The following is a 16317-nucleotide window of genomic DNA, read 5'->3' as shown; positions in this document are numbered from 1 at the left end:
AGAAACAGAAAAGCCCGGTAAAAGCATGCAAGGTGTTCAGTGATAAGATATTTATTTGTATGCACATGTGGACGTGTGGGAGGAATACACTCCACACGCTGAGAGTCTCCACCGCTGAAGCAGTGTGAAATGTTTTGCAGGCCATCTGGGAAGGATTTATTGTGTAATTTGGTTTATTACCACTGCGGTCTTCGTCTAAGTAGCATGAACACAATTACAGTCCACTCGGCACAGCTACACCTGGCCTCTCCAAACAATAATAAATCCAGAGAAGAGGAAACAGGGAATTAATTGAGGGTTATCGCCATCATGCCCTGTTTAGTGCTTACCGCTAGAAGCCGCAAGTTATTTATAGAGCTGCGAAAATAAATATTCAATAGTGTTGAATTACGTCTGCTCACAAAGTACTGTAGGGTATTTCTCAAACTACAATGAAGAGATTATTAGTGAGTGGATAAAGAGAAAACCAGATAATAAAATAGTAGCTGTCTTACTGAAGTAATAAAGTGATAAAAAAGAAAGTTGAAAAGTCCTTAAAAAAAACTGAATGTGGCCCTTGGCTTGCAGCTTTTGTCCTAGGCTACGTTAAAACAGGCAGCTTGAATCAAATTTCAGTTTGAATATGATTTATGCTGATTGATTTTCTGCAATCTGAACATCTAAAACCACACTGAATCTTTTTCTATTTTCTTACATTTGTATGTAGTTTCAAATCAGATATGAATCTGATTGATTTTCAGGCTGGTTGATATTCTGATTTATATTTTGATTATTATTTTTATTAATATTCTTATTGATATTCTGACTGGTCAGTATTTATTTATTTATTAGGATTTTAACGTCTTGTTGAAATGGATGGACTCGTTTGCATTTCTTGCACTCCAGCTTATTTCCCAATATGTTTAATATGCAACAAGAAACTGTCAAACAACAAAACGTCCAGCGTTAGGAGAGATTTTATATAAAACCACTGTACTTTTGCAGAAAAGTATCCTGCGAGAGATGCGAGACAAGCGTCTGTAGCTGAGTTAAAGCAGAGCAAAGTCAGTCTGTGTTTCCACAGTGGATTAAATCTTAGCATCTAGTAAGACATATTTCCAGCCAAGATGTTAAAACAATACACCAATAAAATGGAAAATAATGTTGTGGCACCCTGGGTGGTCTGATTTTGACTGAAATAGAACAAATGAGCTTTTCTTAAAATTTAAGTTGCAGACCATTGGTCTAGTAGCTCATGGTAAGTTAGTTTGGTTTAAACAACATTATTAAAAAATAAAGTTTAATTTATTTCTCTACGTCGAAATTAGCACTTTTTAGAAACTGACACACTGGAATAGAAATGTCAGCAGCAATTTTATACACAACATTGTTGTGTTATATGACATATTGATTATTGAGTATAGATACATGTTACAGCAAAGAATGCATCAAAACATTAAGTGTCATTTTATAAAGAATCTTGTAACCAAAACCGTAATGTTTCCTTTGCTTTTATGGTCTCCTGTGTTCTAATAACATGACCAGACTTGCCAGAATATGTGGAATATGCCATGATCTGGCTAGTTTCATTCACACTGACTTGGTAATTACAATTTGTCACAGCTACACAGTTTAAAAATGTAATTTGAACTGGAAACAGAGCTTCCCATCTGCCAAATCTGGACATGTAGGCAATTCAGTAAGTGATTTACGTGCACTGACTGATTTGCACCGTGCTTGTGAATTTTCACATTATTTGCATTTTCACTTATGTTTAAACATCATGACATGTTCCAGCACCTCCTGACTAGTCACACATAGGTGAGCTTTTCACTACAGTGAATGATGACAGAACGTCTGAATACAGGGCTGGTGTTTTATGCTACTTATCATTAAAAGAACTGTTTATCACTTGTTTCATAAAAAAAACTAATTAAGTACCAAACATGGTAAAAAAAAAAATAATAGGAAGAAAAAGCCTTCTATACAAATCTGTAAAAAAAACCTAAATAAAAAAAATAAAAAAATAAAAATAGTGCAGATTGCAGATGTTAATAATATAATTAGGCAGTTCACATGGTAGCATGCTCTGTGGCATGTAGAAATATGCAGAGGAGACCTTGCCAACCTCAGCTGCAGTTGATAAGGTAGACCTAATGTATATTTTATAAAGAAATAGATAGATAGATAGACAGACAGACAGACAGACAGACAGACAGACAGACAGACAGACAGATAGGTGAATGGATGGGTGAATAGATGGGTGAATAGGTGGGTGAATAGATGGGTGAATTAATGGATGTGTCTGGTGGGTCGGGTGGGTGTCTGAATGGATGGGTGGGTCGGGTGGATGGGTGGGGTCAGATAGATGGACTGGTGGGTGGGTGGATGGATGGATGGATGGGTGAATGGATGGGTGTGTCTGGTGGTTGTCTGAATGGATGGGTGGGTCAGGTGGATAGGTGGGTTTGGATGGATGGGGTCAGATGGATGGATTGGTGGGTGGGTGGATGGATGGATAGATGGATAGATGAATGGAAGGATGAATCGGGTGGGTGGGGATAAATGGATTGATGGATGGGTGGGGAGGGATGGAAGGGTTGATCAATCGAGTTGGTGGGCTTTTATAGATGGATGGATGAATCGGGTGGGCGTTTATAGATTGATGGATGGATGGATGGATGGATCAGGTGGGTGGGCGATTATGGATGAGTGGATGGATCGGGTGGGTGGAGTGATGATGGATGGACGGAAGGATGGATGGACTGGGTGGGACAGACAGACAGATAGATAGATGGGTGGACAGACAGACAGATAGATTATATAGATAGACAGTTAGACAGACAGCTAGACAGATAAACAGACAGATGGACAGACAGACAAATAGCTACAAAAAGAGACAGAGGCACAGACAGACAGACATTGAAAAAAATACTTTCATTCAATCATTTTCATTCTACTGCATCACTAGTTACAGCTTTATCCTGTTCGTTTTTAACATGCTGTGCTACATGCAGTCTCAGACCAACGGAAGAGTTATATCTCCTCAGAGAGTCTGTAAATTACTTTAGTCTGTCCCGGCCTTTTTGTTTTGGCAAGTGAAACTCCACAATAGCCTGTAAGCTCTGCGATTTATAAAATAAAGGACGGTCTGCACATCTGACTGAGATCCTACACATATATAAATCTGTCCAGCACTGGCCACTGTCAGAAAATATGGACCGAGAAGATGACAGTTAACATTAATACATTAAGTGAACCAGACAAAAGTGCACACTAATGGGTGTGAGGTTCAAAAGGCAGATTTCACCATAGCCTGGGTGGCAGCTGCTCACTACACAAAAACAGATGAGGAGAGCTTCAGAGCTTACTGTGTCCAACAGTTATACAGACATAATGTATATACATTTTACTAAAAACTGAAAGCTAGAGATATAATAAAGCATAATACTAGTGTGAACAGTAATAATTATATATTTTAAAATTTGGCCTAAATTCTTTTAAACTTATTTTTAATTTTATGGTTGTCATTTTCCACCCTGTAATGAAGTCCTCCCTAACAAAGGTAAGTCTGGAAACCTAAAAGCTTGCATATGCTTCCTCCACCACTGCCTCTTTTCAATCTGTTGCTCATGTATGTAAATCTCTGAGCACATGCATGCCACAGACTGTCCTCTCTTCTACATATGACACTCACAGACACCTCGTGCCAAGTTCACACCACACGACTTTCCAAGTCGTCAGGTCGCTGTACAGTTCGCACTACACGACTGGATCTCTCGTAATCGGGAGTCTTTCAAGTCGGTGTGTATTTCACACTACACGACTGATCAACGATAGGGGGTTTCACACTACACGATCCATCACCATCTGGAATCACAGGCGAGCCTCTCTGGTCTCCCAAACTACGTTTTGTCACGAAAACAAATGTGAGAAGTGAAGTGGAGTTTAATGATACCACGTCCAAAAATGCAAGTCAACAAGTAGCGAGCGATCAAAGTTGTTTGTGCGCTGATGTGCAGCGTAAAATCAAAGAGAAAAATAAATGAATCTGAGTGGATTTGACAACGCGACCAGCAGGGATTGTTTTGTTTTGTAGTGAGTTGGAGGTTAATAAATATTTTTGTGTAATGCAGTGTTGGTATTATGGTTTGGCGTGGACGATAATTTCACAAATATTGTAAAGCTTGTGTGTGGGCCGATATATTCTGATAGAAACTATATTATCCCCCTCACCACACTCATTGCCAGTCGCAACCGACTGATCCAGATATTCAACATGCTAGATATCTCTCCTCAGTCGCCGAGTGCTCGGCAAGCCGCTCGGATCGAGTTGTTCAGCAGTTCACACATAGCGATTTAGAGCCAAGTTTAGATCGCCGAGCAAACGCCGAGTTGCTCCCGAGCTGCCACATGTAGCGGCGACCAGTAGGCGAGCGAAAATCAGGGCAAAAATCGTGTAGTGTGAACTAGGCATTAGATTGTCTAGTGATCCCTCCAACCCAAAGAACAGACAGTTCGGCTCTTTTACACTCCCAGACATGGATGGCTCCAGCATTGTCTGGGCTTGAACTTGCTTTTTCCAAAAGTTAATACATTCCCTGTTATATCTGGAACCCCTGAAAGACTTTTTCTGACCATTGAAATTCCATCATTGAAAAGCTCTCCAAGCATGGACGACTGAGATCCTAATCAGATTTTTTTTAATCCTCATGCTTGTCCTGTCTGACTAATGTAGATGGTGTCTCACATGATTCCATCTCCAACACATCTAAAACACATCTAGAACTGATTAAAATTCTACTGGAATTACTTTTTAAGACTCTCAGTGTGTGTTTGGCATGGCTTTGATTGATCATTTCCTCTCTTTAAAAGCAATTCCAGGCTCTGACTACAGAAATGAACCTCACAAGACCTCTGAAGGAGTCCTGTGCTATCTGGTAGCAAGAAATTATCAGAAAGTCATTTAACTACCGTACATTGCATGCTGGATTGTCCTACAGAGCATCCTATTGCCATCTCATGATCTTAAAAAAAAAAAACAGGATTTGGCAGAACAGTCGCCCTTCTTCCATTGCTCCAACAGTCTAATCCTCTTTATGAGTTGGAAAAAAACAGGATTTGTCTGACCTCTCAACCTTTTATTGCTCAGATGTTCAGTTGTGATGCCTACGTGCCCACAGTTGGTGCTTTCAATGGTGGACAGGAGTTAGCAATAGAACTTTGTCTGACCTGTGACCATACACAGGAGGGTTTGATGCACTGTGTGTTGTGACACAGTCACCTCATCACCAGTATTAAAATCAGCTGCAAATTGAGCCTCAGCAGCCCTTCTGTTGGTCAGTACCAGACACAATAGCCTCCATGTCTTCTGACACAACGAGTCTTGGCCGCCCAACAAGTTGTAGGTGGTTTGTGGCTTGTCCTTCTAAAGACCACTCTTGGTGATAGGTGTACCTAATAAAGTGCTCGACCAGAGTATTCTTATTACATTTAGTATGCAGAGAAATAGAAATTGAGATATATTTCAGGAAATCTTTTGACTGTGTGAGCAGACGGTACACAACTGGACTTTACGTGAATTCAGACAAAGGCTGACTGTGACAGCATATTGTCTAAGCAATTAAGGGTTAAGGGCCTTGCTTAAGGGCCCAACACTGACAACCTGGCAGTGGTGGGGCTTGAACCAGTGACCTTTCAATTACTAGTCCAGTATCTTAACCGCTAGGCTACAACTGCCTATAAATACTGCATTAAGATAAAACATGGTTGTTATCGTGAAGTGATACTAATAATCAACAGCATATATTATTTAGTTTTGATAAGATCCACCAGTTAGAAAGCCAATGTGAACACTCCACTGGAGTTTGCCAGTCTGCAGATGATGGCAGGATATAATGTCCCATAATTCTGAACATTATTTTTAATTTGATGGTTGCCATTTTTCACCCTGTAATAAACACTAGTCCTCCCTATCAAAGGTAAGTATGAAAAACTAAAAGCTTGCATATGCTGCTTGCACCACTGCCTCTTTTCAATCTGTTGCACATGTATGTAAATCTCTGAGCACATCCATGCCACAATCTGCTCTTCTACATATGAACTCACAGACACGTTGGATTCTCTAGAGTCGATCCAAGTAATCTCTCCAAACAAAAGAACAGACAGTTCGGCTCTCAAAAGTAAAAGGACTCTAAATTTTAGACTTAGCTGTCCACATTTACCTCGGAAACAAATATAAAAAAGAAGTTTGGATAAGATCCACCAGTCAGAAAGCCAATGTGAACACTCCACTGGAGTTTGCCAGTCTGTAGCCGGCATGATATAATTCCTCATAATTCTGAACAGTACAGCATTAAGACAACAGCGTGCTGGATAAATATTATGTTTGACATGGTACAGAGCAGAACCTGGTAGTGCCCAACACCTTCATATTACACTCCGTATTCCGAGGAAGACTTCAGCAATAATCATGTTGTGGTTTGGCAGTGTGTATGAGTAGTAGCGTATAAATGAATTTATGGCAGGTTGAACTTTCTCCCGCCAGCACACACAGAAACTCTGAAGCCAGCCTGATTTAAGAGGTCTCCAACTCGATGGGCTAAAGGTCAAAGCAATGACTGTTAAAAGCTACTTCTCCCCTCTTAGAAAGTCAGGGCACTGCTGAGTTAAAGGTTAAAGGTTAAAACTACCGCAGTATGTCACAGCTGCTTGAATAATTGCCTCAGAGATAATTCATGGGCTTCGTAACTCATAAACATTGACATTGTTAGAAAATTGTGGACAGTGAAAATCCCACTACACTGAAAATGATGAAGGGGAACATGGCACTAGTGAATTATTTCAGTGTTTGATGATATTCACTGCGTAAACGTTAGTGCCACTGGCTCATGTTGGTTTTCTTTGATGAGGCAGACTGTAGGCCAATAGAGTCAGTGTTTTCATTTTCTTGCGGTAAACACATGACAAGGTGCAAGTAGGGGCGTAACGGTGTTTATCTAAGCAATGAAAGCAGTCAGCTTTGAAAAGCCCACTTGTTTACTTTACTTTGTCCAGTTCTTGTATCTCAGAGTAACCGTGAGATGTTTCACAGAGGGCAGGACTGCTGGGAAAGCCTGGGAGGCGACTGACATTTCCGAGCTCTCAGCGCAACGCAGCGGGGTAAAGGCGGGTCGCTTGTGCTCTGACTATTTTTACTTAATTACAGAGTGCATTTAAACCATTTCTCAAATGCAAAAATGTGTAAGGACTTTGTCATGCAGAGAACCAGCAAAACAAAGTCCAGGTCAGTTCTCAGAAAACACATACTACTGGACGCATCTCGAATGGTAAAACCGTAGCTGCACTGGGCAAACAGTAAATTAAAGATTTCACGTTGCGTAATTAGAATTACCAGGTTAATGAGCTGTGTGTGCACTATGTCTTCCACCAGGGCGGCGGTCTCGTGCAGGGGTCTCCGAGAATCTCCCAGTGCAAACCTGAAACACACAACAAAAACAACATATACACGTTACCATAACATAAACATTATATTAAACTAATGATAATATTTTGATGTTTTTATGAATAGTTTGTACCACTGTTACCTTATACATGTCACCAAAGAAACAGTGATTTCTAGAGTACAGTTTGACCTATGATGTTACCCTTTTCTTTAAGCTTCTTACAAACCTCTTACATCTAAAATGTATTAAGCAAGCTACAACTAGCACCTTTAACAGTTTTTTTATAATGATTACATTAAACACTTAATCAATCACTTTACTGAAATGGCACACCTGTTTTATTCATATAACCTAATTTTTTAGGTTACCTGCCAGTGTATTCAATTTATGTGTCTCTAACATTGGTCTCTAAAAAATAAATTGTTTTAAATTGTTAAAACCAGTTTGTTTTGCATTTGAATGTAATTAAATTCTTCATCTTCCTCCAAATTTGGTCATTTCTGATTCCAAACTACAACATCTTTGCCACTTGTTGATCATATAAAAATCCACAATCATACAATATATGGCTAAATGCCACACCGCTTCTCGAAGTACTACATTGGGTATTATGACATCGAGGAACATACAAAGTACACTTTGTGTAGCCAAATTGCACTGAAACCTGAAACCCAGAGCATTACCGCCTGAGTCTTCTAACATTATTATTAATCTTCTGAAAATAATACATAAGTAAACCACTGGAATTTACTTTGTATGGCCCAGGCTATGTTATAGCTCACCAAACCAAGACTAAAGAATAACCTAATTGTTTAAAAAATGTCACTGTATAAAACAGAAAAATGCACAGTGCACACGAGATACATGTATGAGTAAAATAAATCCCCCCCCTTACCCACCTCTCTAATTTTGCATATGTCAACAAAATGGTTTCAGAAGCTCACTCATAAATGTAAAACAGAACAAGGTGATCACAAGTAAACACAAATATTGTTGTAAAAGTTAAGACTATAATAGTTATAATAGCCAACCTCAATTTCACACTAATCTTTTAGCAAAAAACAAGTCAAAAGATGTTTGGAAAACAGTGAACAGCCAGATGTGTTAATTTTATATAAAATATTTCTTTGCATGATTTTTTCTTTGCATACAAGAACAATCAATTTCCCTGCTTCCAGTTTCCACCTCCCTTCCCTAAGTTTACCTGGGTTAATTAAAGAGTCAAAAAAGAGACATGCAAATAGTTGCAGAGGTTTCAGGAGTGCATTTTCCTCATGTTTACTACCTGACCAATGATTTTTAGTTAGGACCATTAAAAGAAAGTTTGGGTTACTGGACTAGTAATCAAAAGGTCATCAGTTCAAGCCCCACCACTACCAGGTTATCACTGTTGGGCCCTTGAGCAAGGCTCTTAACCCTTAATTGCTTAGAAAATATGCTGTCATGGTAATGTAAGTCGCCTGGGACAAAAGCGTCTGCTAAATGCCGAAAACGTAAATGTAAATGTCGTCCAAAGAGTGGGATCGCCAGAGGATTCCTCATTGACCTCTGCAGACTGATAGAGAGAGCCTGCACAATGAGACAGGGGATAATGGGAACAATGTGTGACTTTCTGTACATGATACAAAACCCCATATGTCTCCTCGTGTGGGTGAGTAGTAAAGAGTTGCATCAGTAGAGGCTGAGATATGAATTGGATCACTGGATATGACTAGACAGAAAAAACTGGGGAAAAAAAACTAACCTCTATAACCAATCCAATTACTTAATTTTTTAGGCAAAAAAAATAAAAATAAAAATAAATGCCAAAAACCTCTGCGCTTCTCTGGCAGGTGTTACCTTTGACAGGTAAGCAACGTTTTCAGAATTTTGTATGGCACTCACACCACATGCTAGTAGCAAAATGCTTATTTCAATTTAACTTGGATGGCCTGAGCTTCATAAAGAATTTATATGTACTTATTTCACAGCTTAAGCACAGACTTGGCATCATAAAATGAAACAGAAACTGTAAGTTTACACATAAACTTGTGCAGGCAGTTTTGGGATTTTTAGAAATGTTTTTTTTCTCTCAGTATAAGGAGACAGTTTGCATTTTCTTCTACTGTTTTATGTACTCTGTACCAATTATTTGCACATATAAAATATAAGTTGTTGTCCAATATTGTCCTGCATTATCAGAAATACTACAACAAACTTTTGATAGAACTTATGTTCCAATCATTCAGTCACTGTAAAAGAACAAATGCACAACATGTGAAAACCAGAAGATGACTCAAAACTTCAGGACCTTCACCTTGACTACATTAAATGTTGGGCTGATGGGTAGTTACTCGTAGATATGGCCAGGTATGAACACGTGAGTGATCTTAATAAGGGACAAATTTCTATAGCCAGAAAACTGGGTTGAAGTATCTCAGAAACAGCAAGGGGCACTCACAGGTAGCTGTGATGAGCACCCATGGACAGTGGTCTGAAAAGGGACAAGACACAAACCATAGACGGGTTGTTGGGTAGCCAAGACTCAATGATGTCAAACGTCATGAAGGATATAGCATATGCTGCTACTGGTTATGTGGCTGTATAGTCACATGCCAGTTAAATTGCCATGCTAATTCTTGCCCACCGTCAAAAGCACCAACAATGGGAACGCGGACGGCGGAACTGGACGTCAGAGCAATAGAAGGAGGTCAGGAGGGTCCAGCTGATCCTATTTTCCCCATAATTACAAGGATGACTGGAAATGTGTGCATCGTTTACCCGCAGGAACGATGGCACCAGGATGCACTGCAGGATGAGCCAGTATGGAACGGACAGGAGTTGAAGAACCTGCTGGTAATAGCCAGGTTGCAGGTCCACCATACATGGACACATGATCATGAGCTTGGTAGACATTCTATTTCAAAAACAGAAAGTATTAAAATAGAGTGACCTCTATGTGATCTTTTTAGTTATAAAAACAGCCACTTTTTTGAGAGGGCTTTGAAGTATGTCTGTGGGAATTTGTGCCCATTCAGTCAAAAAGCATTGTATGGCTGGGCACTGAAAGCCTCAATTGATGTTCCGGTTCATTCCAAAGGTCAGGGCTCCGAGTTTCTTTATAGACCTTGCTTTGTGCACACGGGAACAGTCATGCTGGAAGGGAAAAGGGCCTTCCCTAAACTGTTGGAATTATTATTGGAAGCATATGATTTTCTTTATACATTTAATTATTAAATCCATGTGTTTCAGATACAGCAATTGCTAACAGTTGTCATAAATCAAAAGGGATATCCCAATACTTTTGTCCATATAGTGTATCCGTACTGTGGAGTCCATGTCCTGGCAGGTCAGTGCCGTTTTGACAGTGACTTCAACTGTAAATACATCTCTGGTCATAGTGCACAACCCCAATAAGCATCTTAGATCATCAGGGTCTGGTAATCTGGTAGTACTAGAATCACCACAAAGCATAAAGAAGTACACTATATGACCAAAAATATTAGGACACAACCAGAAGTTTTTTAAAAATTTTATTCCAAACCTGCAGACATTAATATAAAGTTATCCAACAGCCACCTCTTTTTTTTTTTTGGAAAGGTTTTCTTTGTAGTATGTCTGTGGGAATATGTGCCAGTTTAGTGAAATCAGTGTTCCAATGTTAGACAAAAGCACCTGGTCTGCAATCGAGGTTCTAATTCATCCCAAAGTTGTTTAATGGTGCTGAGGTGTTTTGTGGACCTGGCTTTAGGCATGTTGAAAGAAGAAAGGCACAGCAAACTGTTGCCATAGTTGAAATCATATGATTTATTTTATATCATTGATTCTATACACATATGAGCAATGGGTGCAGCAGTAACACCTGAGCTTAATAATTAGAAGGTGTCCACATACCTTATCTTTATATTTATTTATTTATTAGGATTTTAACGTCATGTTTTACACTTTGGTTACATTCATGACAGAAACGATAGTTACCCATCACACAGGATTCATCAGTTCAAGTTTAATGTCACACACAGTCATAGACAATTTTGTATCTTCGATTCACCTCACTTGCATGTCTTTGGACTGTGGGAGCTCCCGGAAGAAACCCACGCAGACACTGGGAGAACATGCAAACTTCACACAGAAAGGAACTGGACCGCCCCACCTGGAGATCAAACCCAGGACCCTCTTGCTGTGATGCGACAGTGCTACCCACCATGCCAACCTGTAATCTTTATAACTTCATTTATTAATTGACCAATGAATCATTTACATTTGCATTTTCTGCACTTAGCAGACGCTTTTATTCAAAGCGACTTGCAGTACTGAGACACAACTGATGGTTAAGAGCCTTGCTCAAGGGCCCAACAGTGACAGCCTGGCAGTGGTGGGGTCTGAACCAGCAACCAGCAACCTAGACTGCTAGTCCAGTACTTTAACCACTAGGCTACAACTGCCCTGTGTTTAATCTATATAATAGTATATTCTATATACTATTTTTAAAATGTATTTTATGTATTTTACATCACTCTGATTTACCCTGTGTATGAATAACCCTAATATGTCTTTATTCTGATAGTATCCAGGCCAAAATTCTGGTATCGTGACAACTTATAAAGAGAATCATTAACACAAGCAGTCTGTGTTTTACCAAATTATAGAGCTAGTCAGAATGCACGTACGCACAGCCAGTGCGCTATTTACCAATTTAACACTTCTTTATTCAGTTTTCCCACTCTGCGGCTGCCAAAGCTTCCCACATTCAGTGTGTTTAATATCAACACAGTGGTTTAATTCAATGGTAGTGCAAACCACCGAACAGCCACAAATTCCCTCAAGCTAACAGAGACTACCGTGACAGGCTCGAACCTGGAATATGAAATTACATTTACTAATAATATTAGTAAATTAGGCATCCAGCATAAAGTAAACCAGAAAGGCACAATTTATACAAACTAAATTTATATTACTAGCGCTAGGTTAGAAATGTATAATTACATTTTGGCAAACAGGTTATTATGTTATTATCTATTTAACCAGACACGACCACAGGAGATAAACTTGTCATTTTGTACTGAAATGCTCAAGTAAAGAAGAAGAGGAAAAACTTTTGCTTTGCAAAGTTGAGTAAGGTCAAATTAACTACGGTTCAGTGGAGTGTTTCTATAAAAGCACAACTACTTTTTGGCAACATAACAAATATCATTAAGGACCACCAACTCACTTTTATTTCTTTTATGGTTTAAAGACAAATACAAGAACAGCTCCCCTCTACAAAACTGTACATCTGGATACTGGCTACCTCAACCATAACCCTGTCAATTAACTTTTATTACAACCCAGTTTCATTTCTTTCTTCACATAAATACATTTTAATCCAAATGACTTCCAGAGGAAAATCAGTAATTTACTCCAGTTGTATCATTTATTCCATTTGTTTAGTCACAAAGCAGTTTAGCTTTGCCCAGGAAACTAGCGAGACGGCCGTCTCCGTATAGGAGTCTGCACACTGGACAGGGTTCAAGCATTTTCATGACCACAAAATGGGAAACAATTCAGCTTCACATAAATGTTATCTTAACTACACCTCCAAAATAAATGTCATTTTTAAACACAACGTCTCATCACAACACTTGATACCGAAGCAGAATGAAGAAAGCAGAGCAGGACAATAGCAGCTCATGGGCATCGAATATATAAAGCAATAAACAAGGTCGTAATTGTAAACACTCGGAACGAGGCTGGCTCTTTTCCTGGTGCCATTTTTTTTCTCTGCCTGTCACAGTAGTAGACAGACATGAGCGCCGGACAAAACTACATAATCCTCAGCACGCTGATCTGAGCTGGGCAGGATGGTTGATTTGGCCCGTGGCCCCCGTGTGTTTACTTCAACTGGCAGCGCGAGTCACTCCGCACAAATGATGCTAAACAAAAGCTTGCGAGAGCACGGATAGTTTGCTAAAACGGGCTGGATGTTTGGGTACGGGCTTTATGTTCAAAGTGCATTCGGCACAGTGGATGCTGATGTTTATGAGCTTGTGGTGCAGCAACGGCCTCCTCCTGCCCCTTACCGTGGCACCGTCTGCCAAGCCGTACTCAGAAACGGGGTAAACACAGTCATTTACCAATTCTGATAGGAGAAAACAATCAACTCTGAATACAAACATCTACAGAAATGTTATTTTAACCTAAAAACAAACTTTCTTGATAACAAAATGATTCTGTATCAAAACTAAGTATTTTTAACAAATACAAAATGCTGTTTTATGCTTTTTGTTCCAACTGGGGTGGAGTGATGAGGGGTGGCAAAATGTGACCAGTAATGTCACTGTGTCTGTGTTCTGAAAAAAAAGGAACTCATCGCTCAAGTCGCACAGCGGAGCTGTGATCTCGAATACATCGTATCGAATCTCAGTTCTGCCATCTGGCTGGGCTGAGCAGCCACATGAACAACGATTGGCCTAATGTTCATATAGGGGTGGGGTAGTAGTAACTGATGCAACTACGACCTCTGCTGGCTGACTGATGACGCCTGCACAGAGGTGGGGAAGGAGTGAGTTGATCAGAGTGTGTCTCTCTCTGTACACCAGTGATAGCTCAGTGGTTAAGGTACTGGACTAGTAAACAGAAGGTTGCCGGTTCAAGCCCCGCCACCACCAAGTTGCCACTGTTGGGTCCTTGAGCAAGGCCCTTAACCCTCAATTGCTCATCGTGTTCAGCTCATTGTGTAAGTCGCTTTGGATAAAAGCGTCTGCTAAATGCTGAAAATGTAAAATGTACACAGGGCTGATCCGCATTAGCACTCGCCTAGTGCAGGTAAAAAAAAAATGCATACGGCTGCTGCCCATGTGTCGGAGGGGGTTAGCTTTGTTCTCCTCAATCAGAGAGGGGATTGGCATTAGTGGAGAAGAAGCGTGATGCAATCGAGCAATTGGGGGAGAAAAAGGGGATAAAATGCATAAACAAAAATAATAATAATAAAAAAAAAAACCTCAACTACTCAGCTACCAGGTCAGTGGTAGCTCAGAGGTTAAGAAAATAGCCTTCTCATCAGAAGTTTGCTGGTTGCTTGGCCCTTAAGCAAGGCCCTTAACTCTTAATTGCTTGAATTGTAGTTGATTTACATTTTCGGCATTTAGCAGACGTCTTTATCCAAAGCGACTTACAGTAGAGTGACAGTATACAGTCTGAGCAATTGAGGGTTAGCAACCTGGCAGTGGTGGGGCTTAAACCAGTGACCTTCTGATTACTAGTCCAGTACCTTAACCACTAGGCTACAACTTGCCAATTTCAATATCAAAGTTCAATATCAAACAGCGTCACAACCAATTTTGTATCTCTAATTCATCAAGTTTGGACTGTATGAGGAAACCAGAGCTCCCAGAGGAAACCCATGCAGACACAGGGAGAACATGCAAAGTCCAAATAGAAAGGACCCAGACTGCTACATCTGGAAATTGAACTAAGGACCTACCGAAAAACTATATGGCGGCATGAATTAGGAGTTTTTATTATTTATCAGTAAAGGAAGTCTGCAGAATATAGTTGAAGTTTCTGCTTGATACAGACACAATGACAGCATTGTTCCAGTTTTCTCTTGTTTTTTTCAATATTAATGGTTGTATGGACACAAATGTTTAATTCTCTTGAATTATACAGCCGTGTCTGTTATTAAAAATAGACAAATAAGACTATTCTATTTTACATGAATAATGGACTCTGTGAATAAAGCCAAAAGACACATTTCTTCCTTTTAAACACTCGCTTCCAAAGTACTTACTGCAAAAAGTAAATACAGAAATAACTATTGTTTTAAGTTAAATGAGGCTTCACTGCCAAACTATTTTTCACCTTTTAAAACACTGTAGTATTTATGACTACAAAAAAATGAATGAGCAAATAAATCAGATTAAAAATAACAGTGGGGTGGGGCTCATATTTTAGTAAAAACTTAAATATCCAAAAGTAACCGTCTTCAGCGTTAGATTTTGAGTTTAAATCTCAGTGGTGCCAGCAAACTGGAGGGTGTTTAACAGGCAACATTGGCCATTTGAGGTCGACAGGGCCTCTCCTTATTGACGCTGCAGAAATGTGATTAATACTAAAACTAAAAAATGCAAAAGAACTACACCACAATGTCACTAAAGCAAGTGCATCAAGGGGTCAAAGATGATTTTACACTGTGCAATAAACATCCTGATTTTGTGGTGCAGTGGTGAAACATGTAGCACACCAGAGCTGACATCTCGAACTCGTGAGTTCAAATCTCAGCTCTGCTACTGGCAGTCTGGGCACCTATACAGACAATGATTGGCTCTGTCAGGGTTGGATGCTGGAGGAGATTTCTTATAACTGATGCAATTATGATCTTTGCTGGCTGACCGATGCCGCCTGCATCAGATACGCGGGATAAAGGAGATCAGTGTGTTACTCTCCATGTGCAAGCCTGAGCCCCGTATGAACTAGAATTGTGCAGGTGAAAAGAAAGTCAGATACTGCACAAGTGTTGGAGGGGGCATGTGTCAATCACAGCCCTTATTGGTCAGGAGTGGAGATCAGCATCAGTAGAGAGGAAGCGAAATGCAATCGGGTAATTGGAAACGACCTGATTGACTGAAAAATGCAATAAATAAATAAACAAATAAATGGGACAAGACTAGATTAAGAGGAAAATTTGGAAAAATGCAATACATAAATAAAAATAAATAAATAAATTGGACATGACTAGATTGGGAGGAAAAATTTGGAAAAATGCAATAAATAAATACATAAATAAATAAATAAAAAATTGGACATGACTAGACTGGGAAGGAAATTGGGAAAAATGTTAAAAAAAAATCAATAAAATAAATAAATAAATTGGACATGGCTAGACTGGGAAGGAAATTGGGAAAAATGTAAAAAATCAATAAAATAAATAAATACA

General features: G+C 39.5%; 1 protein-coding gene across 1 annotated transcript in view; it reads right to left on the bottom strand.

The window, feature by feature from the left end:
* The window catches only part of supt3h (SPT3 homolog, SAGA and STAGA complex component), a 198488-nt gene that overhangs the window by 89010 nt on the left and 93161 nt on the right, over positions 1-16317 (bottom strand). Inside the window, exon 3 of the mRNA XM_063006895.1 lies at positions 7373-7457. Coding sequence (XP_062862965.1) covers positions 7373-7457 — 85 coding nt within the window. The remainder of the gene's footprint in view (positions 1-7372; positions 7458-16317) is intronic.

The sequence above is a fragment of the Trichomycterus rosablanca genome, chromosome 13 (assembly GCF_030014385.1).
Source record: "Trichomycterus rosablanca isolate fTriRos1 chromosome 13, fTriRos1.hap1, whole genome shotgun sequence".
Lineage (NCBI taxonomy): Eukaryota > Metazoa > Chordata > Actinopteri > Siluriformes > Trichomycteridae > Trichomycterus > Trichomycterus rosablanca.
The sequence above is the reverse complement of the archived record's forward strand: the minus strand, read 5'-3'. Positions and strand labels throughout refer to the sequence as shown.